Source organism: Podarcis gaigeae (genome assembly GCF_964106915.1).
Source record: "Podarcis gaigeae genome assembly, chromosome: 17".
In the NCBI taxonomy this organism is placed as follows: domain Eukaryota; kingdom Metazoa; phylum Chordata; class Lepidosauria; order Squamata; family Lacertidae; genus Podarcis; species Podarcis gaigeae.
In genome coordinates this window covers 21,037,758-21,064,214 of record NC_139694.1, presented here as the reverse complement: position 1 = coordinate 21,064,214, position 26,457 = coordinate 21,037,758, and the positions used below count along the sequence as shown (strand labels likewise).

The 26,457-nt window shown below is 41.9% G+C and overlaps 1 protein-coding gene across 43 annotated transcripts in view; it reads right to left on the bottom strand.

The window, feature by feature from the left end:
- Positions 1-26,457, bottom strand: part of PTPRD (protein tyrosine phosphatase receptor type D) — a 1,161,589-nt gene that overhangs the window by 70,853 nt on the left and 1,064,279 nt on the right. For all 43 annotated transcript variants that reach the window (XM_083718180.1, XM_083718169.1, XM_083718207.1 and 40 more), the window contains one exon: positions 8,994-9,117. In XM_083718180.1, the coding sequence (XP_083574306.1) occupies positions 8,994-9,117 (124 nt within the window). The remainder of the gene's footprint in view (positions 1-8,993; positions 9,118-26,457) is intronic.

Sequence of the window (26,457 nt, the reverse complement as noted above, 5' to 3'; positions counted from 1 at the left end):
ACTTCTAGAGTAGCTGTTCTTATGAAGCCTGTGTAGATTGTTGCTTGTGTAAACCTAGCATTGGTAGAGATGGTGCATGAATGATGGCTTGTCCAGTCAGCCACCATAATATCGGAATGCTTTCAAGCCACATGATGAAGCAATCTGGCTGAAGCTTAGTATGTGTGCCTTTTAACAACACACATATACACTTCTGAATCACAACTAAAGACTACTACGTTTATCATCTATGCTCTTGGGGATGGGATAGGTACTCATGGAAAACCCTTGTCATTTACAATCTCTGCAATGTACTCTGGCAATAGCAGGCAAACAGAGAGAGAAATGAAATGACGGCTGCCTGAGAATAAATATAAATGTGGGATTGCTTCTTAGGGTCCTCTTGCCATGCTTGGGGGTGGCAGGAAAAGGCCCCTGGCAATACTGTGTCACAACTAATAGTACAAAAACAATCAAAGAGTTCAGGCAATTTATTGAAATTCTGCAAATCTTTGTTAGCTCCATAGCTTGAGGCATTTTTAACCCACAAGCACAGCAACAACTGCCATCATTATTTAAATTTGCGTAGAACAGTCAGAGATGTCAGTCATTTCAGCAGCCAGCTTTTTTTTTAAGCACGGGTCAGAAGAGGGACAATGAGCCAAATTTGCTCTCGAGTTCACACTAATGAGAACCAAATAAGTCTCTATTTACAGCATTAGTGAAACCAGACCTTGAGTTTTGCCCAGCATATTATGTACAGAGTGTGTGCCAATGAAACATGTCCTAGATTTGGCTGTGAAATAATTAAAAGAATAAGCATCTAGTAGCATAACAGAATCCCATGGCCAGGAACCATGCAAACATCATATCATTCTTTTCTCAATCATGGAATCAAAAGAATATAGGCCTTTGTTCTCAGGTGGCTTCAAGCAGATCCAGATTAATTTCCCTAGGGGTTCTGCTTTTATGTACATCCCTGTGAGAGAGACAGAAAACTCTAGCAACTCCCAGAGCCTAGATATATGTGGACAAGGAATGCCTGGGTGTGACATCTTTTCCCTCTCAGAGGTCCAGTGTGTGCTCTTACTGCTTAAACCCTTGATGCTGCTTGAGAGGCCTATTTGAAAATCAATCAATCAATCAATCAATCAATCAATCAATCAATCAATTATAGCCATCCATCTGACTGGGTTGCCCCAGCCACTCTGGTCGGCTTTGAGCAAATTAAAGGATCAAACACAGTGAACACCACACATTAAAACTTCCCTATACAGGGCTATCTTCAGATGTCTTCTAAAAGTCAGAGAGTTGTTTATTTCCTTGAGATCTGATGAGAGGGAGATCCACAGGGCAGGTGCCACTACCAAGAAGGCCCTCTGCTGCCTGCTTTCTTCTATTTAGTATTTTATTCCCATGCCCTCCAAGTGCCCCAGTTTTCCAGGGCAGTCCTGGAATTAAAAAAGCTATCCTGGCTTCTAATTTGATCCTGGAATGGTCCTATTTCCCTTGCCAGTGCCCCCCTACACCTCTGGGAGGAGGATGAGGTGGTGGTGGTGACAGATGTGACGGTTAAGGAGCACCCCAATGTATCTCCATGGCCGCCACTGCTGGCCTCCTCCCTTGGGTAGCTTGTAGCAGCTGCTGGAATGTGGGCGAGGTGGAGGAGAGTCTCTCAACAGTGAGAGATTGGGGTTGCGTGTAACAATATCTAGACAAACACAAACGTGTGTGTACGCCCCTCTCTCTTATCCTTTCCAACCATCCTCCAGCTACAGTCTATGTATGCAGATAGAGACATACTCAACTGATAACGAAAAACAATGCAACAGAATGATTCCTTAGTACAAGGGATTGGGGGTGTAAGAAACTCTCTTGCTGTTATTTCTGATTTACTACGAGGCTTCTTTCATGAGCAGTACAAAAGAGGCACTAAAACAAGCTGAACATTCTGTATGTACAAAGGTAAATGAAACAAGAGCTACGCAACAGGCCTGGTAATGCAGACCTCAGCATTCCTCCTTTGATTCAGTGAAGAAACTTGTCATCTTAAAAAGCTTTAATTAGACTTCACACTTTATTTGCAGACTGAAATCGCATCGTGAAATTGTTTCAAGCCTTGACAAAGGCTAAGTACTGCACAATCTCCCTATTTAAGACAAATTAAACCATAAACCTTTGCTTGGGAGATGCTCTTCTAAGAAATGTGCAATTAAAGAATATTTTAAAAGAGAGTTTGAAGTAATAGGATTAAGCTTCATAGCGCTTGTAAACAATAACCTTCGGAAAACAGGCGAATGAACAAAAGGAATGAAGATGTAGTTTTGGTGGGAAACAATGAAGTTGCGTTTACTAAATGGAAAAGAACTAAAGCAGATATAAATTTTTTTGTGTGTGTGTATAACATAAGCTTGCAACAAGATATATGCTGGTAAGAAGATTAGTAAAATTTAAAGTCACCATGGCAGGCATACACACACCTATCAGAAACCCTGACTGCAAGCAAAAACTCAGTAGAAAAACTGTGCCAAGGGCAAGCCCTTTAAATAACAAAATAAGGGCATTTGAAGAATTGCATGCACAAGGAGTTGTGCAAGTTGATGATCACTAAGTACTGGAAAGAGAAGAGTATGAAGTTGCAAGGGATTTTGCAAAGGAAAACTGAGTTCATTTGGGGTGGGCAGTTAGCAGGCAATTCATAGGACCATTCCACACCCTACAAACTCAAAATTATCACATCTGTATCCTGTCTTTCCTGGAAGTAGGAGGAGGAGGAGGAGGAGAATTAGAGCAGGGGCATTGATGGGGTTTGTCCATTTTCACCTTGTAACAATTCTGTGAGAGGGAGGTTTGGATGAGGGACAGTGGCACATCCACGGCCACCGAGGTCTCCTAAACCTATCCACCATATCAGGGTAGCCAAGTTCGTACATTCCATGTGTTATTGGACTACAACTCCCATAATTCCTGCCCATTGGCCACACTGGCTGGGGCTGATGGGACTTCTGAAGGGCACCCCCTTGGCTAATCCTGTACTCTATCACACTGGAGCAGAATAAAATTGGGTTCACTCCAAATTCCAAATGTTTTTTAATGAAGCATTTTACGGACAACTTTTTTTTAAAAAAGGAAAATCCTTGGAAGGATAAAATAAATGCACTGAAATATGCATTCTGGAGTTCAATATATTTGGCTAAGTTCCTTTTTTAAAAAACAACAACAACAACAACAACACAAAAACCTAAATCTCATAACAACATCAAAGCACTAGTTTCTATAGTAACCCAAAAACAAATGCAGCTGTGAAATAAATGTAATGCTAGGCAGCATTTTTATTTTCATATTTGGAATGTTTACTGTTTCTTTAGAGCCTGGCAATAAAGTCTCTAAGCTTGGGAAAGGCATTCCACTTAAATATGGCATTACAACCCACTGTTTTAAAATTCTTAGAAATACAAGAAGACGGATATATTTTGAATAATGTTCTTGCAAAAGCTGTACTATAAAAGGGGAGAGAAATGAAAAGCAGCTAAATATATTTCTGAAATCAAGTGCCAAAAATGGATATGGCTCGCCGTCAATTCAGGCAGAGTTAAAAACATGGTTGAAAGTGTGTAGGGCAAAGTAGTCATACATTTGAAAAAGGGAGACCTGAGTTCAAATCTCTGCACAAGGACCTCACTGGGAGAACTTGGGCCAGTCACACACTCTTCTTGTGAAAATAAAATGGGTTACGCTACTCTGAACATCTTGGAGAAATAATCAGATAGAAGGTTGAGAAATAACCAAATGGATTGTGTCAATTTTATCCCTAGTTGCTCAACATTTTAGGCCAAGCCGACGAATGTTTCCAGTGACAAAGTATTGAGCTGGATGTAATGTCGCAAACAGTGTGGCTTATGTATAAGCTAAACAAGCTATAGCTTTGGGCCCCATTCTCTTGGCCCCCCCAAAAAAAAATTAAAGAAAAAAACACCTGGATATACATTTCCAAAATATAAGGTAAAATAGAAATAAAATAAAACCTACATACAACAACGTTTTGTGTTGTGTAGACTCCTATGATGTAAGTCATGGACCCCGCCCACTAGCCTGCTCCCTAAAATATCACCGGTTTGCTCATTTCTATATATAGGGTGCCTACATTCTGTGTGGATTGATTGCATGGCAACATGTGCAAATTGCTTTAGGTCCATAAATTACCATATATCATATATTCAACACACAAAACAGCGACAATTTGTTGTTGACAAAGGACAGCTGGACATAGAAAGGGCCCCATTACCTTCAGTAGCTTAGGGCCTCATCAAACCTAAATCCGGCCCTGGTTGCAGATCATGAAAACTCTCTCTGATCTGTGATGGTTGTTTCTCATCAGCTGATGTGGCAATTGCTGGATGATGAACACCCCCTACCGCCCTTATATAGTTTTCCCCAATATTCAAAGAAGATGAAGAGTCATTTTTTTAAAAAAAAAAAATCTTGACTAAGAACTTCCTGGCACAATTCACATTTCAAACTTAGTCTAGGGCATGCTTTAATGTCAGTCTCAACGTGCATCGAAGCATTTAAAAGGTGTGTCATCATAAATCAACCCAAGATGGTGTCATTGTATAAAAATTATTTTGCAAATTAGCAACTTGGGCAGTGCATGGATGAAATAAAAATGCAGCCCTGTAGCCCTGTCAGGACCCCCTGTATGTTTACTAGGCTGCATTTTAATTTTAACATACATATTTTCTCCTCTACAAGTGGAGAAAAGTAAAATAATATGACATTTCTTTTCTAGCTCAGGTTTGGGTCTCTGGAAAGACCAAAACATTGCACTGCACTTAACAGGAGCGCTGATTAAATTAAAGCTCTACATTTTCTTTGAGGTTTTCAAAGAATATCTGAAAAACAAATATAGTAGTTTAAATTCTGTTGCAGCATTCGAGGAACTTCAGTAATAGTTGCAAGGTGGATATAAGAAATTAGATTTATTAAGAATAAGTTTAATTATGATAAAAGTGTGTATTGGCAATAAGTAATATGAATTTGAAATACGGAATAGACGGGAGGTTGGGTCTTTAGTGTTAAGACCAATAGATGTTTTATTTTTGATAAGAAAATTATGTGTCTATGGTTATTCTTGTGTGTAATTTGGTATTTGTGGGTTTTTTTCCTTTTTTCTTGTTGTATCAATAAAAAAACTTTATTTTTTTTAAAAAAGCTCTACATTTTCTCTTTCTCATGCCATTGACTAAACTTTGTTTCTTGCACAGAAAGTTGCTTGGGTTTTGTTTGTTTGTTTGTTTACCAAGGAAGTTCTTGGTTCACACACACTGAATCCGGTAGCCCTTTCAAACTAGGCTTTACTGCTTACTCAGATCTCTTTCCAGAAAAAAATAAGATAAAATTGATTGTTTTAGCATGGGATGTACTTTGGCCTGTATCTCTATTCCACAGAAGCAAAAAACAATGAAGAAAAGCAGAACAGGCTCAACAATGCCCATGAATTTCCCTAATGAGGAAACAATTCACTTCTTTTCAGGGAGCTGAGAGTGCAAAGCCAACACACTTTGTTAAGAAAAGAGGTTCTTTTTCTTTTTCTTTTTTGGATATCCAAATCTCTAATTAATATACATGTGAAGTGACATTTGGGCTGGGAAGCCTGATATGAGGGAACATAACTGACACAGCTAAAATGCAGTCAATATCATGTAAATTGCCTTACAGGTGGAACAAATGTAAGCAGATTATTACATGCAAATTTTTTTCCAAGGCAATCATTTAAATTTTCTAATATATTTGGGAAAAAGCTGTCTGCTATCAAAGCCTCTGAAATGCAGCTGCAGAAAATTAGGCAGAGATGTAGGCTCAATAGTGGGGTTGTGTTTTCCTTCAGAAAGCCTTCACTTAGCTTTGCATAGCACACTGGAGAATTGATTACACTTATAAACACAGTCATTGCTCCGTCCCGCGACTGCTTGTTTGGGGTATCAGATGCGGCTTATCTAAGAAAAGATTAAGTGTCATACAATTTAGCATGTTATATATGAGGGAGGAAGGAGCTATAAGCTCCTGTGCAAATAACAAAACTAGTTGAAACTGTTAGGATTCTTTTCCCATGCTGCAGTCATGGGATTGTTTTTATCACATGACGGTGTATGTTTTCATTCCACATTGTGGGGAGTGATGGAGACAGGATGTTTGTATGACTGTGTTTCCATGATGTAGGACATTTGTCCTTTTGTTCTTTCTCTTTGCTGTCTGATGCTGAAGAGGAAGTAGCTGAGTTACAATGCTCCAAATGTGTACAGTGGTACCTCGGGTTACATACGCTTCAGGTTACATACGCTTCAGGTTACAGACTCCGCTAACCCAGAAATAGTGCTTCAGGTTAAGAACTTTGCTTCAGGATGAGAACAGAAATTGTGCTCTGGCGGCACGGCAGCAGCAGGAGGCTCCATTAGCTAAAGTGGTGCTTCAGGTTAAGAACAGTTTCAGGTTAAGTACGGACCTCCGGAACAAATTAAGTACTTAACGCGAGGTACCACTGTATATGTAAATAAACGTAGTTTAGCCAAATGTTGCGCTGCTGAGTCTGTACGCTGACTGCATATATTGTACTCTGCTGATCTTGAAGTGTGCTGATGCCTTAAGGTATCAGTTGCTGTGATGTTCGCTCTGGAGAAAGAGTTTGAATCTCCCAAATGACTGACCAGGAGGAGAGAACATGCCAGTCAGGCATGTGTCTCTACCAGACTCCTACTCGTGTGTAGGGCCTCCTGACAGAAGCATCTCCTTATGCCTAAAAGCAGCATCTTTTAGCCGAGGGAGTTAATAGTGGGGTGGCCTTTGGAGGAATCCGTCCATGGATCAATTTCTAATGCGCCAAATGGTCGTGTTTTCTGATAATTAGGACTGCCTCATCTAGACAATTTGGATTGTAAGTCGTGCTTGGCAGAGGAGTAAAAGCAATTAAGACCTCTGTAAACTCAGCTGTGGTTGAAGGTCACCATTTTAAAATAGTTACCAACACTACCACCACGCCACAAGAATTAAATACTCCATGTGCACTAAATCCTTTCAAGTTCTTTTTTGTTTTTGTTTCACTATGACTTCAACACACTTAAACACAGTATTAGCTTCTACCTGCATGTTGGCCTGGTTCGCACACAACACAAAGCCAAAAAGAAGCAAGTGTCTGAGTGGCAACAGAAAAAATCATGGCTGCTTCATGGCTGGGAGTGGCCACTGAGATCATGTAACAGTGGTCCTGAAAAACCTACATTGGCTCCCAGTACCTTTCCAGGCACAGATCAAAGTGTTGGTGCTGACCTTTAAAGCTCAAAACGGCCTTGGCCCAGTGTACTGAAGGAGTGTCTCCATCCCCATCGTTCTGCCCTGACACTAAGGGCCAGCTCCGAGGGCCTTCTGGCAGTTCCCTCACTGCAAGAAGTTAAGGGAACCAGGCAGAGGGCCTTCTCGGTAGTGGTGCTCACGCTGTGGAATGCCCTCCCATCAGATGTCAAGGAAATAAACAACTATCTGATGTTAAAAAGACATCTGAAAGCAGCCCTGTTTAGGGAAGTTTTTAATGTTTGAAGTTTTATCATGTTTTTAATATTCTGCTGAGAGCTGCCCAGAGTGGCTGGGTATAATTTTTTTAAAAATTTATTATTTATTTATTTATTTATTTAATTTAGAAGACATCTAAAGGAAGCCCTGTATATGGAAGTTTTTAAATGTTTTATTATGTTTTGGCATATGCTAGAAGCTACCCAGGGTGGCTAGGGCAACCTAGTCAGTTGGGTGGGGTACAAATAATAAGAATAAGAACAATTGTTATTATTCATTTCACCCCAGTCCTCCTGCTACTGAACTACATGGACCAGGGCTCGTGAGTTGTCTCGCCAAAGTTTTTTCTTGCTTTGGCTTTGTTTGGCTTAGCTGCAGGTATTGTGGCAGCAGGAAGACCTGGAGAGGAGTGAAGAAGATGTGATTTTCATTCTGAGAGCCCATATGCTTGCTTATGTGTGAACAAGGGCTCGCTAATGAACCAGAGTAAGCCACATGCAAACATGTTAAGCTACCTGTGAACAATGTCTCTCTGAAGAGCTGCCCAGTAGATCTACCTAGAGTTGCCCAACTGATTTTTAATCCAGTCCTCCAAGGTTGTATATAGTGGCTCTACATCAAGCTCTCTTCCCTGAGATCCCTTAACTAGTAATATTGAGGATATGATCTCAAATCTCATGCATAAAACAATGTGCTCTGCTGCTGAGCTATGAACGTACCACAAAAGACGATCTCTGGATTTCCTTTCCTGGAACTAAGGGTATAAAAAGCAACTTATTTCAAAGTCAAAGCCTTTGACTTTGGTCAAAGCCAGCCTTTCAAGGTCTTATTCCCAGACCCCCAACCTGAAATGTAAGGGATCAGTCCAAGACCTTTCATGAATGTGTGAAAACTTTACAAAACCAAGAGATATGTCTCGCTCCCCCTGCAACAGTTTCTAGCATAACATGTCCCATAATATAGCACAAACAGTTCAAATGGTATCTATTAGTAACTTGCAAGAGACGTTTGCTCAATTTATTTTGTTATGTAATGCTTTTAGGAAGACCCAGCGTCTCTGAGGTAGATCAGAAAGCAAAACACTGTTCTTTCTGGTTCTTTCTGGTTCACACATTATCACTGCAGGGGAAAAAATCTTCCACGAGGCGCCTGCTTTTTCTCATACATGCACACACACAAACATCCCTGACACCCACACCACAAATTTACACATACCTTTAACACTTTTTGTTACTGCTGGGTAAAAGAACTACATCAATGTACCATGTATGTTAATTGCATATTAAGTAAGGAACTCTTTCATGTGTTTAAGCACTTCAAAATGAAATATAACAAAATATCAGTATGTGGATTTCAAAGCCCTGAATTTTAGCCAAGTTTGATCTTGTGGAAGATGAACTGCTTTTAATATACAATGTCTGAAGGTTTGCTTGGTTCCATTTTCACCTTACCTTCTATTGCTGATTGGAGAACTCGAGAATGGTCATAAGCGATGACATTCGCATATCTATTCTTTGGTTTATTTACTTCCAGGTTAGAGTGTTCCCATGTGAATTGCTGCCCTGGGTCAATTGACTAAAGAGAGAGAGAGAGAGAGAGAGAGAGAGAGAGAGAGAGAGAGAGAGAAGGGATAGTTATTATTAGCTGAAGAACTATTTTTATTTTGGAAATACTTACCTTTTATAAAAGGTTCACATGTATTACATAGCTCAAAGGACTTAAGTGTGGGTCTTATTCCACTGCAGTTTGTCATACTGGCACTTAGGGCACAACTGGATGTCTGCTTGTCTCGCCGCTTTACCCTAGAGAAACCCGCAGAATCAGAATGCCAACTGGGTTTGGGGCAGCTTGCTCTGAATCAATGTTCAAAGGGCAGGTTTCTCCAGGGAAAAGCGGAAAACTTGTGCTTAGACAGCACAAGAAAAGTGCAAGTGTGGGCAAGCCCTTATTGACAATCACATTTAACCGCTGGCCTTGCAAGATACTCTATCTGTTCTCACACAAAACAAGAGAAAAACCTATTCTGTTGTTGTTGTTGTGCGAGAGAGAGATGTGAAGAGGTTATAATAATAAAACGGAGGAAGAATAATGAAAGGCTCAAGTAGATTTAGCTATGGCAACCATAGAACTGGGGGTTTTCTCTATAGAACGCCTGTGGCCTCTGTACATTTGCAAGGGAAAAGAGACTTCATTAGTGCTGCCACAAACCCCTTGTTCTGAGCGTAGGCTCTAAAGTATCTAACCAAAGATCATCAATTAAAATTCCTGATGCTCCCAAGGGAAAGACGTTTCTGCAGAAATCTTATCCAAACAGCTGGTTGGTTTGTACATGGTGAATTTAAGCATATGTAGAAAGCAGCTCTTCCATACCAGCAACTGAGCTGTAGAACACACTTCTTTGTGGAGGCTGAGCATTGCTGGTTCACAATGATTTAATCGGGGTGGACTGCGGTAATGTGGTACCCTGAGCGAGGACAAAATTTGGTGCCCCACTCCAAATATGTCTCATTTTCACAACAACTCGTTATGGTACAAGATTCAGGTAGGTAGCCATGCTGGACTGACGCAGTCGAAATATATAAAAAAATAGTCCAGTAGCACCTTAGAGACCAACTAAGTTTGTTCTGGGTATATGCTTTCGTGTGCACGCACACTTCTTCAGATACCAGATTTTGGTACAGTTGCTTTTTATGTATCTTTTCAGTAGGTACCCATATAAATATAGGCAGTGTTTTTTCCCCTAAAATACTTTTTTAGGCGTGCTCTCATTTTCCTACTCATACTGAAATACTGCCCCTCAAGGAGGCCAAACGTAGATTCACAAAAGGTTTAGGGGTATGCGTACCCCCAGAAGAAAGCACTCCATATAGGTGGTATTATTATTGTTATTGTTATTGTTATTGTTATTATTATTATTCGCCCCTCAGCTTGGTGCTTTGTGCAGTGGAACTGCCCGCACTCCCTTAAATCTGGTGCTGATCTAATACAGGACGGCTTGCAAGCAATTTTGGAAGAGCTGTTAAAATGGAAGAGGCATCACATTTTCCAAGGTCTTTGGGGTGACTTCTGGCACTAATTCAGGCCCGTGTTCACTTTAAAGTGCAAATCACCCTGAAGATGCTTTGAAGGAGAGCAGGGGCTAATGTCATGCACAGCTGTGCTGTAACACGTAGCTTCCCCTTTAGTCCCCTTTCATTCTGCACTTTCTTTTCCAATTCTGGTTATATTTTACCCTGTCTCCTGCTAAGCTTCATATTAGTAAGACAGGACTGCATAGGAGAATCAGTGCAATGCAATGCAAGCAATACATTGTGCAGTGCCACATACTGCTATCTGCTCCACAGCCAAAACTGGATGAAGATGAGGACATAGAGATGATGAGGGACAGAGATGGTAGATCCTGATAGCATGTTTAGGGAAGTTTTTAATGACTGGTGCTTTATTGTACTTTTAATCTTTTGTTGGAAGCTGCCCATAGTGGCTGGGGAAACCCAGACAGATGGGAAGGGTATAAATATTATTTATTATTATTATTATTATTATTATTATTATTATTATTATTATTATTATATTTTCCATCATCCGGTACCTAGGACTACACCTACACTGATAAGAGTACTGCTCACAGAAATTGTGAGTTATACTAGGGGCTGCTGCCCTGCTCGAATTGCTTTCCAGTCCTTCCTACCCTCCATCTCTTGTGAAACCCTCATCCTTCATGTCTCACCCTGCTTCCCTCACAGCTTAGTCCACCCCAGCCATCCCCCACAGTCATCCTGACCTGCCCCTCCTTGCCCATCCCCATCCCCCCAACTGTTTGCCCCAAACTGCCTCTGCCCCATCTTCTCACCAATTGTTCCAAACTCACACACTCCTCAATCTGTTACTAACCGCTCCAATCCCAAGATCCTGCCTCCACTTCCTGGAGGAGAGAATGAATGGAGAGGGGAAAGTCTTTACAACCTTTGCTTCACACCATGAACTAAAGGAAATATGTCACAGCACAGGGTGGCTTTCCTCATCTTCTCTGCCAGCAGCAGCAGCAGAAGCAGGAAACTGAGATTGGTTGTGGACTGCAAGGAGATGGGGGAGTTTGGGTAGCCCATTTTGTCACTATTTTCACACAGTGATGCTTCCACCCCACCCCAATGTCTGCATATAGTGAAACAGCTATTTAATCAAACATTAGAAAGGGACAAAAAGCCCTTCTGAGGGTACTCTATAGTTCCACACCTCCTAAAAAAAATAATCAGTCGGGATATTATTTGGACATAGAGGGGGACTTATTCACATGTTGCTGAGGAAATGATTTCAAACATTGGGGAGTATTGTGAAAACTTCTTAGGCAACATCCCGAAACACTCTTACTAGGATGTAAGTTTTACTCATCTGACTCAGTTATGTGAGGTCAATGTTATGAAGCAAAAGCTTAAAATCTTATTTTTAGCTAGAAATAAGCGAAGAAGAAAAAGAGTTTGGATTTGATATCCCACTTTATCACTACCCTAAGGGGTCTCAAAGCGGCTAACATTCTCTTTTCCCTTCCTCCCCTACAACAAACACTCTGTGAGGTGACTGAGGCTGAGAGACTTCAGATAAGTGTGACTGGCCCAAGGTCACCCAGCAGCTGCATGTGGAAGAGCGGGGAAGCGAACCCGGTTCACCAGATTACGAGTCCACTGCTCCCAGTGTGGAAGAAAGTACAGAAAATGGCCGCCCTTCATATTATCTGAAGCTTCAGTGATTTACCAAAATCAACAACAAAGTTCTGTTTTTCGTACTGCGCAAAGAGCGTCATTTTCAGCTGCTTGTAGTTTTTATGTACTGCTTCCACACCTGAGGACCGGCTTCCTTCAAACCGGGGAGTACAGCAATTCCTCTGTTTATTCTTTCCTGATTCTCCATGTTCTCCAGAAACAAATGAAGTATTTAGTTTTCTAGGGCTGGTTTTCCAGCCTATACTTTTTAATTAGCACAGCCACAGTTAGACAAACACAAGCATCTCAAGTCAGAAATCTTTCATAAAACGCCCTTCCTACACACGGGTGTACCATCTTTTTGTTTCTTACGAGATACTGCAGGCTAGGTCCCTTCTGACCCATATTATGCTGGAGATAGGCTGCATTTAACACCTAGCAGATATTCACTGCAGATTAAAGGTAAGGTACAGCTGTACCTTAATAACAGCAGTTGCCTCTTGGCACACCACCAAAAAGATAAGCTGTAATTGAAGCAATTTAAAGCTCCCTGGGGTTCCATTGTGCACACAGAGCATTCTCTCGGGGGCTTCCTCATTCTTATTAAAGCCAGAAAAAGCTCCACATGTGTGGGCACAAAGGTGTCCCCAGTGCTGCAAAGAACAGAAGGGCACCTGTTCATGTGTCTCTCCCAAAGGTGTGTATCAGAGCTGCTGCAACCACACTAGAGTTATGATGCTGCAATTAATCTTACCTGTTATAACAAATAAGATTCATTAGTAGTTTGAATGCAAGGGGGTGCATGGGAATGGAGGATCAACAAGTTGGCTGTGTACATTGGCCATGATCAAATGAGACAGCTCAGTACAGAAAGCAGAAGCCTTTTTTTTTTACTAGGAATTACAGGTACCGACATAGCAAAGGAGCAGAAAAGACTCTCTATGTATGGAACAACAGCCGCCCAGATGTTATTAGCTCAGAATTGGAAAGAAGACAAAGTCCTTACCAGAGAAGAATGGCAAAGTTGATGGACTATGCCGAGATGGCAAAGCTGACTGGAAAACTCAGGAACCAGACCTACATTGGCTCCCAGTACATTTCCGAGCACAATTCAAAGTGTTGGTGTTGACCTTTAAAGCCCTAAACTGCCTCAGCCCAGTATACCTGAAGGAGCATCTCCACCCCCATCATTCTGCCCGGATGCTGAGGTCCAGCGCCGAGGGCCTTCTGGCGGTTCCCTCATTGCCAGAAGCAAAGCTACAGGGAAGCAGGCAGAGGGCCTTTTTGGTGGTGGTGCCCGCCCTGTGGAACGCCCTCCCATCAGATGTCAAAGAGATAAACAACTACCTGACATTCAGAAGACAGCTTAAGGCTGTTCAAGGAAGTTTTTAATGTATGACATATTAGTGTATTTTTGGTCTTTGTGGAAGCCGTCCAGGGTGGCTGGGGAAACCCAACCAGATGGGCGGGGTACAAATAATAATTTATTATTATTATTATTATTATTATTATTATTATTATTATTATTATTATTTAACCAAGAGGATAAAAGCTTTATAAAAGAATGGGGAAAATTTAAAAGTTACTTAGGGGACCACTGTAAGCAGATGATAACAAGAGCAGGGTTTTGACCCACTTGTATTGTAAAAAATATTATGGACAATATGCTTTGATATAAAAATTGGAGTACGGATGAATATGCAGTTGTAGATGTTTAAAATGAGACCCCATGGAGGGGATGGGGGGAAGTCGCAAGATTCGGAGAATCTCTTTTTATAGTTATGTTTTTACTAGTTTGTGTTTATTTATACCTTGTATTTGTAAAACCAATAAAAAAGATTTCATAAAGAAAGCAGGCCTTCCTTCCTTCCTTCTCTTTTTTATTGTGATGCAATGAATCCATGTTTCCATCATTACAAAAAATAGATTCCTTTCCAGCCTTGCATTTCCACACTTTGCATTCCAATAATTGATGGAAATTTTCAATCTTTCCACAATTTGCCTTTTCTCCTGTAAATCAGTTTGGTCAATTTATTCATTTCTGCCAGTTCAAAGCTTGCTGGCATATCCGCCATGTTGCCCTTACTATCTTTTCAGCTATCATCAAAAACCAAATTAAAGATTTCAGATCTGTGGGCATATCCCACAGTGTGGAGAGCCAGTGTGGTGTAGTGGTTAAGAGCGGTAGTCACGTAATCTGGTGAACCGGGTTCGTGTCTCCGCTTCTCCACATGCAGCTGCTGGGTGACCTTGGGCCAGTCACACTTCTTTGAAGTCTCTCAGCCCCACTCACCTCACAGAGTGTTTGTTGTGGGGGAGGAAGGGAAAGGAGATTGTTAGCCGCTTTGAGACTCCTGAAGGGGAGTGAAAGGCGGGATATCAAATCCAAACTCTTCTTCTTCTTCTTCTTCTTCTATCCTCCTGATCAAATTTTTAAAGTGTCCAGGTTGGAAGAACTCTTAAATTGTTCCAAATCATATCCACTACACACTGAGTAATATTTGTCTTCAAAATTAGGTAATTCACATCATATCCCCCCCGCAATATGTAGCAGACAATGCTTGGATCTATATTTAATTATATATTTGAATCCAGTTGCCACTATTTTGTTCTGTGTACGACCCTGAGACCTCCGGGTATAGGGTGGTATATAAAATCAATAAATAATAATATTTCTGTGAAATCTAGGGAAACAGTCTAATCTTAGCTTGGTACTCTCAACCTCACCATACTTCATCAAAGACCTGTCTGGAGAGAGAAATCTAATCTATATTTCCTAGGTCTGAATAGCCAGGCTGGAACAGAGAATAGAGTGATATTGGCAGAAACATTGTAGAAGTGTGAAAGACCAATAACTCATGAATAACAAGTCTGTGCTAACAGTTTTAATGAATGCTCTAATGGTTTAATGGATGACACTTAAAAAGGATCCCTAGTAGATTCATTCTGACAGTTTGTCTTGAACAAAGCTGCAATTAAAAGATGAAATGGATTTCTTCACAATAAATGCATGTACTGTATAACATGATGGAACTTTTGTTTAAAAGGGTATGTGCAATGCAGCTGTAGTGTCTGCATGCTCCCCTGACTATGGTTTTGCATATTTCCACCCAAAATGTGAGACTCTGTAGGAAAGAGGTCTGGATTTAGGCTGGCTGCTATTTGCATGTTCAGACCCAGAGACCTGCCCCTTAAATAAAGACACATTTGACTCAAATTTTAGTTTTGGTTTTTGGCAGAATTTAGGCTACAACTTTATTGATTACAGAAAAGTGAGTGGTTGCATAGGCTCTGGTTTGACTAGCTCCCTCCACCGTTGCAGGTAGCACTGACCCAGAGCTCTATCATAGGTCAGCCAAGGGTGAACACCTGAGGCAGGTGAAAAGCCTGGGAACAGATTCTGTTCACTCCCCAGATGCTCCCCTGGACTCAGGCACGGGCACAACCCCCTTTTGGGGGTTGACCAAACCAAGTTGAGTCCTTGGATTCCTTTAATGGAATACCCTACACATAAGGATGGCAAGACCATTGTCCCATCCCTATCACATGAACCAGTGCATATCCGCAACCTTACAAGTTGTGACGAATTGCTACATGGCAGGTGAAACACAAATGGCCACAGCCAATCAGCCAAGTGGGGAAAATTCCTGCCGTGCCCCTGTCCCAACGACAAATGACACACGATAGCATTGCAAGGTCAATCGCAAAATGCCCTAAAATTAGGGAGAGGTCGGTGGGTGTTCCGATGCACGAGCCAAAAGAGGAAGCTCTGAGACATGTGCATCAAATCTATGCTGCCAGGTGCCATAAGAAAGCGGCAGAGATAGCGCAGGATAGTACACACCCCGGAAATGATCTCTTTCAGCTTCTGCCTTCTGGAAGAAGGTATAGGGTTATAAAGGCCAGGACTAGCCGCCTGAGAAACAGTTTCTACACAAATGCAATTCTGGTTCTAAATGCAGCATAAGGGGTCTCTATAGTATAGTATATTTTAAAATGGGGTTTCAGAGTTTTTAGGGTTTTTTGAATGTTTTATGTAGTTTTTATGTAGTTTTATGTAGTTTTATGTAGGTTTTATGTAGTTTTTATGTAGTTTTTCAATTTCATTGTCCTGCATGGGACAATGACAATAAATAAAGATATTGCATGGGTTTATATAGGTCCCTCGATCCATTTAGACTGCACCCCATTGGCCAGATTATACCCAGCAACAAGGGATCTACCAATCGGGTGTTGTGGCTGTCCAATAGACCCACCCACAACCAGGAGGTCAGTCTCCAGGTCTCACTGCAACATGTGCCCTCTTTTAGGGAGGACACGATTTACCCGTGACTTTCCATTCACTAGACAAATGGCTCAGTAGGCAATGGAGCCAATGAATTGTCATGTAGTAGTTCACCTCGGAAGACTCTCGTCAAGCTTGTGCATTAAAATAGGATCCCTTGTTCATAGAATCATAGAATTGTAGAATTGGAAGGGCCCAGAGGGTCATCTAGTCCAACCCGCTGCAATGCAGGAATCTTTTGCCCAATGTGAGGCTCGAATCCATGAGGCTCATGCTCTACTGACTGAGTTTATCCCAGCTGCCTAGAATCACCATACTAACCCAGGAAGGTGCCCACAGGCCTTAAAACTGCACATTCAAGAAGGAAGTCCAGCTGGCTGTGACAAATAAGTCATACTACATAATATAGGGAAAGAGGAAAAATCCGTAACTATTCTCCAAATAGGAAGTAAAAGGAACACTTTTCCAAAGCAGCAAGTCTTAGGATAAAGGAAACTTTAGTTTCCCAAGAAACCAGTGCTGTGAAACTTGTCCTTCAATTGCTTGAAATAATAAAAAAAAACCACTGATAGTTTCTTTCCCCTTTAATAATTTTCAATGAAAATCTATTTTGTCATTATCAGATAGAGGATGGTTGGGGAGGAACCAAAAACTCTTCCCAGGTGAAATATAGAGCTTACAGTAAACAAGGAAAGGGTTCCATGTATCCCAAGAGTCTAACTGGGCTTTGTTTTTCAAAAGAACAGTACATGAAAAAAATCAGTGAAATAAGTCTGCTCTACGAGTGTGAAAAATTCTGTGTAAAGCTGAAGTCAACTTGGAGCAGAATTAAGAGTGGTATCAAAGAAAGTGCTTCTTCTAGGCACAGGAATTTCTACTTGCACCATAGAACTTCCACTCTTTCTGCCCCACATTCTCTCCAAATCTACTCTGGAAGTTGGGTCAACCCCTGGAACAGACGGAGAGTGAGTGGAAATTCTGTTGTGCAACCAAAATTCCTTCTCTGAGAGATAGTACTTTGTTGGACGCTGCCCAAAGACCCTAAGCTAATAATTTACTCCAGGGATCCAACTGACTCCTTCACTTCTTTGTTTTGTTTGTACACAGGAATTTACAGGGCCCATTCCCGCCCCCCCCCCCAAAAAAAGTGTGTGGGGAGACTTCTCCAATGATCTGAAAGTGGTAGCACAAAATAAAAAATGGAAATTGTGTATATATATATATATATCTACATATGACAAAACTAAGACAGAAATATATCTATACAGTGGATGCTCGGATTGTGAACGTGATCCGTGTGGGAGGCATGTTCGCAACCCGCAGCGTCCGCAACCCACAGTGCCGCGTCTGCGCATGTGCAAGTTGCGATTTGGAGCTTCTGCGCATGCGCAAAGCACGATTTAGCACTTCTGTGCATGCACGAGCAGCAAAACCCGGAAGTAACCCGTTCCGGTACTTCCGGGTTTTGCTGTGTCCGTAACTCAAAAACACGTAACCTGAGGCGTCTGTAACCCGAGGTATGACTGCATCTACATATGACAAAACTATGACAGAAATACAGAAGTATTAAGCCTTTTCCCTGCCCTCTTTTGAAAACCTCCTGGGGATAACAGGTAGTTTGGTAGTTTCACTTTCCCATTCATTTCCACGCTCCCCCCCCCCCATAAATTAGACACTTTCAATTAAATGAAAGTTTTATTTTCAAAGCCAAAAATTGGACATGGGGGCAGGGAAGATGAAGCTCTACAAGACAACTGAGGGCTTCTCTTCATCTCTTCTTTTGTGACAACTTCATTCCCCTCTCCCCCAAATTGGATCTTTAGCCAATTAATTGTTAAAGTTCAAACAAAAAGATGGTCATGTTTTCAGACGTGTAAGTATTGAGGAGTAGGTGCAGCATGGAATGATCCAAGCTTGCTAAAAAAATAAATCCCAAAGCTTACAAATACTTCATACAGCTGCAGGGTTCTACAGTAACCCTGTTAATGCAAGAGGGCTATAAAGAAGGCAGGAGAGAAAAAGCAGCTTTTCCATTTTGGCTGAAGTTGGGGGCACAAATAATATTACTTTAAACTATTATGTTTTTAAAGTTACCAGATATTCATATATCTAAACTTTTAGCAAAATCATATGATTTAGGACCGTGTGACTAGATGGGTCCCCATCACAGAAAAAAACAGTAAGTAAAATATACCACACAGGGTGTAATGGTTATATGGGGTTGCTCGTGTGTAAGTTGCCGCCACTCCTGGCTAGGTAGCCTGGTTAAACCTTTCCTGGCTGGACACCCCTTCACTTTGTGGCTGTTCAGTCGCTAGCAGGATCCGTCAGTGGGCGTTTCTTGAACTTCTTCCAGCAAAGAAGTTCTTTGACGCCAAGTCTACGCCTACTTTCCCTGCGTGGAAGTCTTCTGCGCAGGGTGGGTGTGGGTAGCGGAGGACCTGTGCTCTCCCCGCTGGTCTCCGGCGAAGAGTCCTGGAGCCCTCTCTCCGATTCCCCCATCCGCCCCCCCCTTTATCCCTGGTGTTATGCTGATTTCCTTCCCCAGCTGCTGAGTCCCCTCTCTCCCTGCTTGGCCCTTCTCCGGCATCGCTTGGGAGCCCTGCCTCCACTTCTGGCTCCGATGTCAGTTCCCTGACACAGGGAGAAACTATAATATCAGTGATGATGATGATGAAGAAGAAGAGTTTGGATTTGATATCCCGCTTTATCACTACCCTAAGGAGTCTCAAAGCGGCTAACATTCTCCTTTCCCTTCCTCCCCCACAACAAACACTCTGTGAGGTGAGTGGGGCTGAGAGACTTCAGAGAAGTGTGACTGGCCCAAGGTCACCCAGCAGCTGCATGTGGAGGAGCGGAGACATGAACCTGGTTCCCCAGATTACGAGACTACCGCTCTTAACCACTACACCACACTGGCTCACTGGGCTTGGGTTTCTTTTCATCCATCCAGAAAGTATTCTACAAAGGCGAGCAATCAAATATACAACCCTTAGTCAACATCATAGTTTTCAAACAAAGGCTGCAGCCCATAGCATTGGTGAAATAGCAGCTCAGAAATAAGTCTCTCTGAAGTAAGCAAGCACAGTGTATAGCAATTGCACTGTGGAAAGAACAATAAACTTAGCACCCTGGTAGATGTCAAAGCAAATGGATGATGTGGAACTAGAGAATTATTAACTACCCCTGAAAATGAAAAATTTGACTCTCTTTTACCAATGTCAGGTTTTGCTTTGAGAGATTCATATTTCAGATGAATCTATAATAAGATGCTATTTCGTTATTCAGGAAACTTGCCAATTGAATGAGATTTACATATTGCTTTAGCAAAACATGAATGCTAAATACCTGAACACTAATACATCATCACGGCCAAGTTGCCAGCGGAAATGCCTTTTCCTTCCGCTTTAGAAACCCGAACGAGGAGAAAGTAAAAAGCAGATCTTATTTCTTATTTATAAAATTTCTGCACCACTTAATAAACAGCTCTAAGCAGCTTGCAATAAAGCCGAACTAACATTCAATATTAAAAAAAGAAAACTGGATGAAAACAAGTTAAGAGCATTGCCACACTTGACAAACAAAACCGAGCAGTGTAAAAAACGAGAATTAAAAATTTAAGAATCAGAGTCTGTAGCCTGGGCTCATGATTCTGCCCTCCTAGACAAAATATGAGCTGCAAGCCAGAGGTTTCACATTAAGCCAAACTGTGGCTTAGCATGGGGCAGCGCAGCAGGAAAATGACCTGCTTGCTCACAGTTCATACTGAGTTGTGTTCATGCTAAGCTATGATGTGTGACCTAAGCCATTACCTTAGAGTAAAAAGCTTTTTTTTTTTTTTGAGCGGGGAGGTGTTAGTACTTAAAAATGAGACCTCAAGATACAATTCACTTTAGTAAATTATTAATGCCTCCCATCACAAATCTGATGATTCACCGGCAAAATCCAGCACATCGACCAGTGTCGGTTGGGTAAAGAGGCAGAACGTGACTTCACCTTCGCCAATATTAAATGTTAATGGAAAGGGCTGCCTTTAATGTATAGTGTTGATAAGAGGAACCATTAAAATGATGTACAGTTCGTTGCGCAAGCTAAGTTAACGCACACCTTCTTCCTTGTGCTGCTGCCTCTCTGGGCCAGTTTGTACACTCAGCCTGTTATTTTCACCGTGGGGGAAATGGGCATATGCAAGGCTTTGAAAGGGAACATAATTTCACAAATTACACCTCCTGCACAAGGAGGCCACACACACAAATCACACCTCGCTTTATGTGCATCTCCAGTCATCCGCGCTCTGAAGATCTGGTGAGTGCATGAACTAGCCTCTCCCTCTCAGCTGTCAGCACATCTGTATATATACACGGAGCCATTTTACACCAGAACAAGACTTAAACACAGGGAACAGGACAGTCGATGAAGACCCCCAAGGGACCTGCCCTTTTACTACAGTATGGCCACATTTGCATAGCCTGTCATGCAAGCAAAGTGACACTGACTTGAACTGACACAGAAATGCTATTATTAGTATTTGTTTTTAACGTTGTGCTACACAGCAGGTGCTCAACCTGAAAACAAAAGCCTACACTTTCACAATATTTTCTGCCCAGGTCAGATATCTTAAAGCACCCAGGCTGTTAGCTGTCAAACAACTAATAATTAAAATCATGAAACTAAAGGGCTAGGGAGAAAATGCTCAAGCAGCAATTAGGAACGAAGCGGGTATTTGATTTAATGTTGGACTTTGTATGTCTCCAGTCATTGAGAAAATATGATTTGGTTTAAATTTAGCACACTGACTGTATGTATGGGCACATTTCCTATCAGTATATTACAGTCGTACCTCGGAAGTCGAGTGGTATCTGTTCTGAAAGTCCGTTCAACTTCCGAAATGTTCGGAAACCAAAGCATGTCTTCTGATTGGCTGCAGGAAGCTCCTGCAGCCAACCAGAAGCTGCGGAATCCCCATAGGACATTCAGCTTCCAGAAGAACATTCAAAAACCAGAACACTCACTTCCAGTTTTCGATCGTTCGGGAGCTGGGACGTTGACTCCCAAGGCATTCGGGAGCCAAGGTACGACTGTACTTATAATTCTGTGTATATTCTAAAGAGCGTATTTTAAAATGAACAAGCCTACTGTTTAACAGCTATCAAACTTGTATATTTGCATTGTTCCAAAATGCCCAGCGAAAATAATTTAGAACACACAGAGCAGATGAAAAATTCGCTCTGTTCGATCACATTAGAAAATAAATGGACTGCTTCAGTTCAAGTTGCTTGAAAGACTTTGGTTGGAAAATAGCAAGATTGGGCCCCTCAATCTCCTATCCATATCCCTGCTCTGAAAAGTATTCAGACCAAGCAACCATGATTTGTATCTAAGTCTTTGGTCTAGAGCCTTTCAGAGAAACAATTAATCAAATAAACACTGGCCCTATGTGCCAGTTGGGACGTGGGTGGCGCTGTGGGTTAAACCACAGAGCCTAGGGCCTGCCGATCAGAAGATTGGCGGTTTGAATCCCCGTGACGGGGTGAGCTCCCGTTGCTCGGTCCCTGCTTCTGCCAACCTAGCAGTTCAAAAGCACGTCAAAGTGCAAGTAGATAAATAGGTACCACTCTGGTGGGAAGGTAAACGGCGTTTCCATGCACTGCTCTGGTTCGCCAGAAGTGGCTTAGTCATGCTGGCCACATGACCCAGAAGCCGTATGCCGGCTCCCTCGGCCAATAAAGCGCCGCAACCCCAGAGTCGGTCACGACTGGACCTAATGGTCAGGGGTCCCTTTACCTTTACGTGCCAGTGTCATCTCCTAGATCTGTTGAGAACATACGATTCAAACCACGACCTTCCGATTGGCAAGCCCGAGCGCCTCAGTGGTTTAGACCACAGCACCACCCGTGTCCCCAGTATACATTGGAGCGGTGGTGGGGATGTCTTCACCCGACACCCATTACTTGTTGGGTTTCTGTTTCTCTGCAATTCCCCCCCCCCCCAAAAAAAAATATAACAGTCTTTCTCGATAAGTTGCATGGTTTCAAAAAAGCAGCAGTAGGAGTACATGGGATGCAGAAAAGCAGTAATGTGTATACAGCTTTAGAAAGAGGAGTGTCTCAGACAGAACTAACGGGGAATTCCTCCTGTGTTACAACTCAGTGGCAAGCCAGGAAATTAAATGAAATAAAGGAACAGGCATTGAGGAAGGAAGGAATGTAGAAGATACCCAACCATTCTATACCAGAAGCCAGGAGCATACTATTCACAAGTTGCTGCTCAATTTCAATTTCAGAATGAGGAAACAACATCATTTTACAGTATGTGCAACTTTTCTTGTTTTCTTAGAGCTTTTGTTTTAAATTATATACTACTCTTTATTTATTCGTAGAAAGGTGCTCTAGTTATGAATCAACCCACTAATCAGATAAGATAGTGGACTGTATCTTAAGAACCATGCAACGCGTATCATACATCCAAGGGGCACTGCATACAAGATTCTGTTATGGCACAAGTGTCATTTGCAAGGAGAAATTAAAACATGTCTTTCTGTGCTGGCCAGATGTTGCAACTATGCCCACCACCAATTATGCCCTTATATGATATTCTTTGGGACGCGGGTGGCGCTGTGGGTTAAACCACAGAGTCTAGGACTTGCCGATCAGAAGGTCGGCGGTTTGAAACCCCGCGACAGGGTGAGCTCCCGTTGCTCGGTCCCTGCTCCTGCCAACCTAGCAGTTCAAAAGCACCTCAAAGTGCAAGTAGATAAATAGGCACCACTCCGGCGGGACGGTAAACGGAGTTTCCGTGTGCTGCTCTGGGTCGCCAGAAGCAGCTTAGTCATGCAGGCCACATGACCCAGAAGCTGTACGCCGGCTCCCTTGGCCAATAAAGCGAGATGAGCGCCGCAACCCCAGAGTTGGTCACGACTGGACCTAATGGTCAGGGGTCCCTTTACCTTTATGATATTCTTTGGACTCTACTGCTTGATCTCAACAATTTTGTTGACGCCATCTGGATATAGGTAGAAACCAAGTGATAATGACATTTTTAGGAACTACTGTGCAGAAGGACAATTGTGAAGTTTCTGCAACTGACTATATGGGGGGGGGGGAGAATGCTTGTAAACGACAGAGGAAATACTTGTGTGCAGAGTTTACACAGCATGATCTTTTACTGTGAACACTGCATAATTACCTGCAATTGACAGAAAATCACTCCTGACTTGCGTTAAGTATGACTCTGAACCTTAAAATGCCCTTCAAGTCAACACATTTTAGTAAATGCTAGAGATTGTATTTTTCTCTTTGACAGTAATGAGATTATTTTTCAGATCAGGCTTAAGGCCTTCTACAACACTGCATCTTTAAATGATATGCAGTTCTGTCCTATAACAGCAAATGTTGAAATGCAATTTAAAACTCTCCTGCCCAAGATACTTATATATACTGGATATTTATAGTCTCCAGCAACTTCTATTTGTATAAAGGTCATACGAAACTGACTTTTTAAAGTAACATTTATTAAAGGTACTAGCAAATTCTGTTCGCCCCACAAATAAGCAATCCACTCTTTACTGTCAAATAAAATGTGATAGTATTAATTCACCTAAAGGTCTCTATACTATGTTATATTAGAAATGTCAGTGTCATCGGGAACACTTAATCTCAGAGTCATTTGTCTCTAACCCTTACGCATGATGTGCAAGCTTAAAAAGAGGGAGCTTAAACCGTAAAACTACCTGTACTTTATACTACTTTTGTGATTCAGGAGTTCAGATAATTTTGAATCAATTGCAGCACATTATTAAATAGTCAGGGGAGCCAACTGTACAAGGCTTTCCATCCTATGTGTGTCAATCGCCACACATACCCCATTTTTTCCCTTACTGGTGCTTTTCACAGGTATGCTCTCAAACAGAAGTATTTTACTCTAGATGTACAGTCAAACCTTGGATCCCGAATGCCTCTGTTTTGGAACTTTTTGGCTCCCAAATAGTGAAAACCCGGAAGTAAATGCTCCGGTTTTTGAACATTTTTCGGAAGCCGAACATCCGACGCGGCTTACGCTTGAGTGCAGGAAGCTCCTGTAACCCATCGGAAGCCGTCCCTCGGTTGTCGAACATTTCGGAAGCCGAATGGGCTACTGGAACGGATTACGTTCAGCAACCTAGGTTTGACTGTACTTATTTATTCATTGCCGCACTGTAAAATAATGAAAGTGCTTAGTGACACAAAAAGGCAGTAAAATTACAAATAGGAAAAATAGCACCTATCAGATAATCTAAAACGAGCTGCATCAAATGTTAAAAAAAGCAGGATATTTCAAATTGTGAGCAACCCAAATGAAAATGCCTTATCTCTTGAAAGAACCACTGTACAAAGGGTGATGGTGGTACCTGGAGAAGGGCCTCAGGAGTTGTAAATTCAGTGCTTAGATAGACTAATATAGATGTGGGCAGGGAAAGTAATTTTCAAGATTTTCTGATCCCAAGACATTCAGGGCTGTACTTTGAAATGAGTCTGAAGTTTCTGAGCGGTCTTCAAAGGTAGCCAAACAAAGAGTTTCCTATAGTAATCTAACCCGAAAGTTAAAAGGTAAAGGTAAAGGGACCCCCTGACCATTAGGTCCAGTCATGGCCGACTCTGGGGTTGCGGCGCTCATCTCACTTTATTGGCCGAGGGAGCCGGCGTACAGCTTCCGGGTCATGTGGCCAGCATGACTAAGCCGCTTCTGGCGAACCAGAGCAGCGCACGGAAACACCATTTACCTTCCCACCAGAGCAGTATCTATTTATCTACTTGCACTTTGAGGTGCTTTTGAACTGCTAGGTTGGCAGGAGCAGGGACCAAACAATGGGAGCTCACCCCGTTGTGGGGATTCGAACCACCGACCTTCCGATCGGCAAGCCCTAGGCTCTGTGGTTTAACTCACAGCGCCATCCACGTCCCCAACCTGAAAGTCACTGGCATACAAATACATTATCCACACTGCCAAGCAGCCATCTCAGTGGTGGTAACCTGAGATGGCTATGTAGATAGTACAGTGGTACCTCGGGTTACATACGCTTCAGGTTACATATGCTTCAGGTTACAGACTCCGCGAAACCCAGAAATAGTACCTCGGGTTAAGAACTTTGCTTCAGGATGAGAACAGAAATCGTGCTCCGGCTACGCGGCAGCAGCAGGAAGCCCCATTAGCTAAAGTGGTCTTCAGGTTAAGAATGGACCTCCGGAACGAATTAAGTACTTAACCCGAGGTACCACTGTATAGAAATGAAGTATTTTACTGACTGAAGTAACTTTCGGAGTAACTACTGTTGTTTGAATGACTAAGTATGCCTACAATATGATATATGATATATGATATGGTGACCAGAAAGACTAGAGAAAGTTGATGAGAGGGGAGGAAGGAAGGAAGTCAGAGATGATTTAGGAAATTGGCTTCTTCATAGTCATTAAGTTCCACTATGCCCAAGAGTTCTGAGAAATGTTGAAGTCGTATATATGACTGAATACAAATGGAGTCCAATGCCAGTGATTTCTCGAGAAGTCCTTAATTTGTGGATCACCATACCCATAAATAATATGGTTGTGTTTTACTTGCACATTTGGGGTACCTTTTTAAAAAATAAAATAAAATAAATTTACATGTTAAACCATATTGTCCTTTGAAAGAAGCCCTACTAGTTTATGCCGTTTAATGGATTTTGTACAAGTCCATTCATTCACAAATTATTGACATGAGAGCCATATATGTGTGCCAATGCACATCTTGGGGGTTGTAATCCATGGACTATTAAAAGGGTATTTCATAACTGGTTCCTGTTATGATACTATTAAAACCCACAATTCATGAATTATTGATGGGAGAGGTAATAATGGCTTGATGCTGTTATAACCTATAATAACATTGAACAAAATCCTTAATCTATGAAAAATTTAC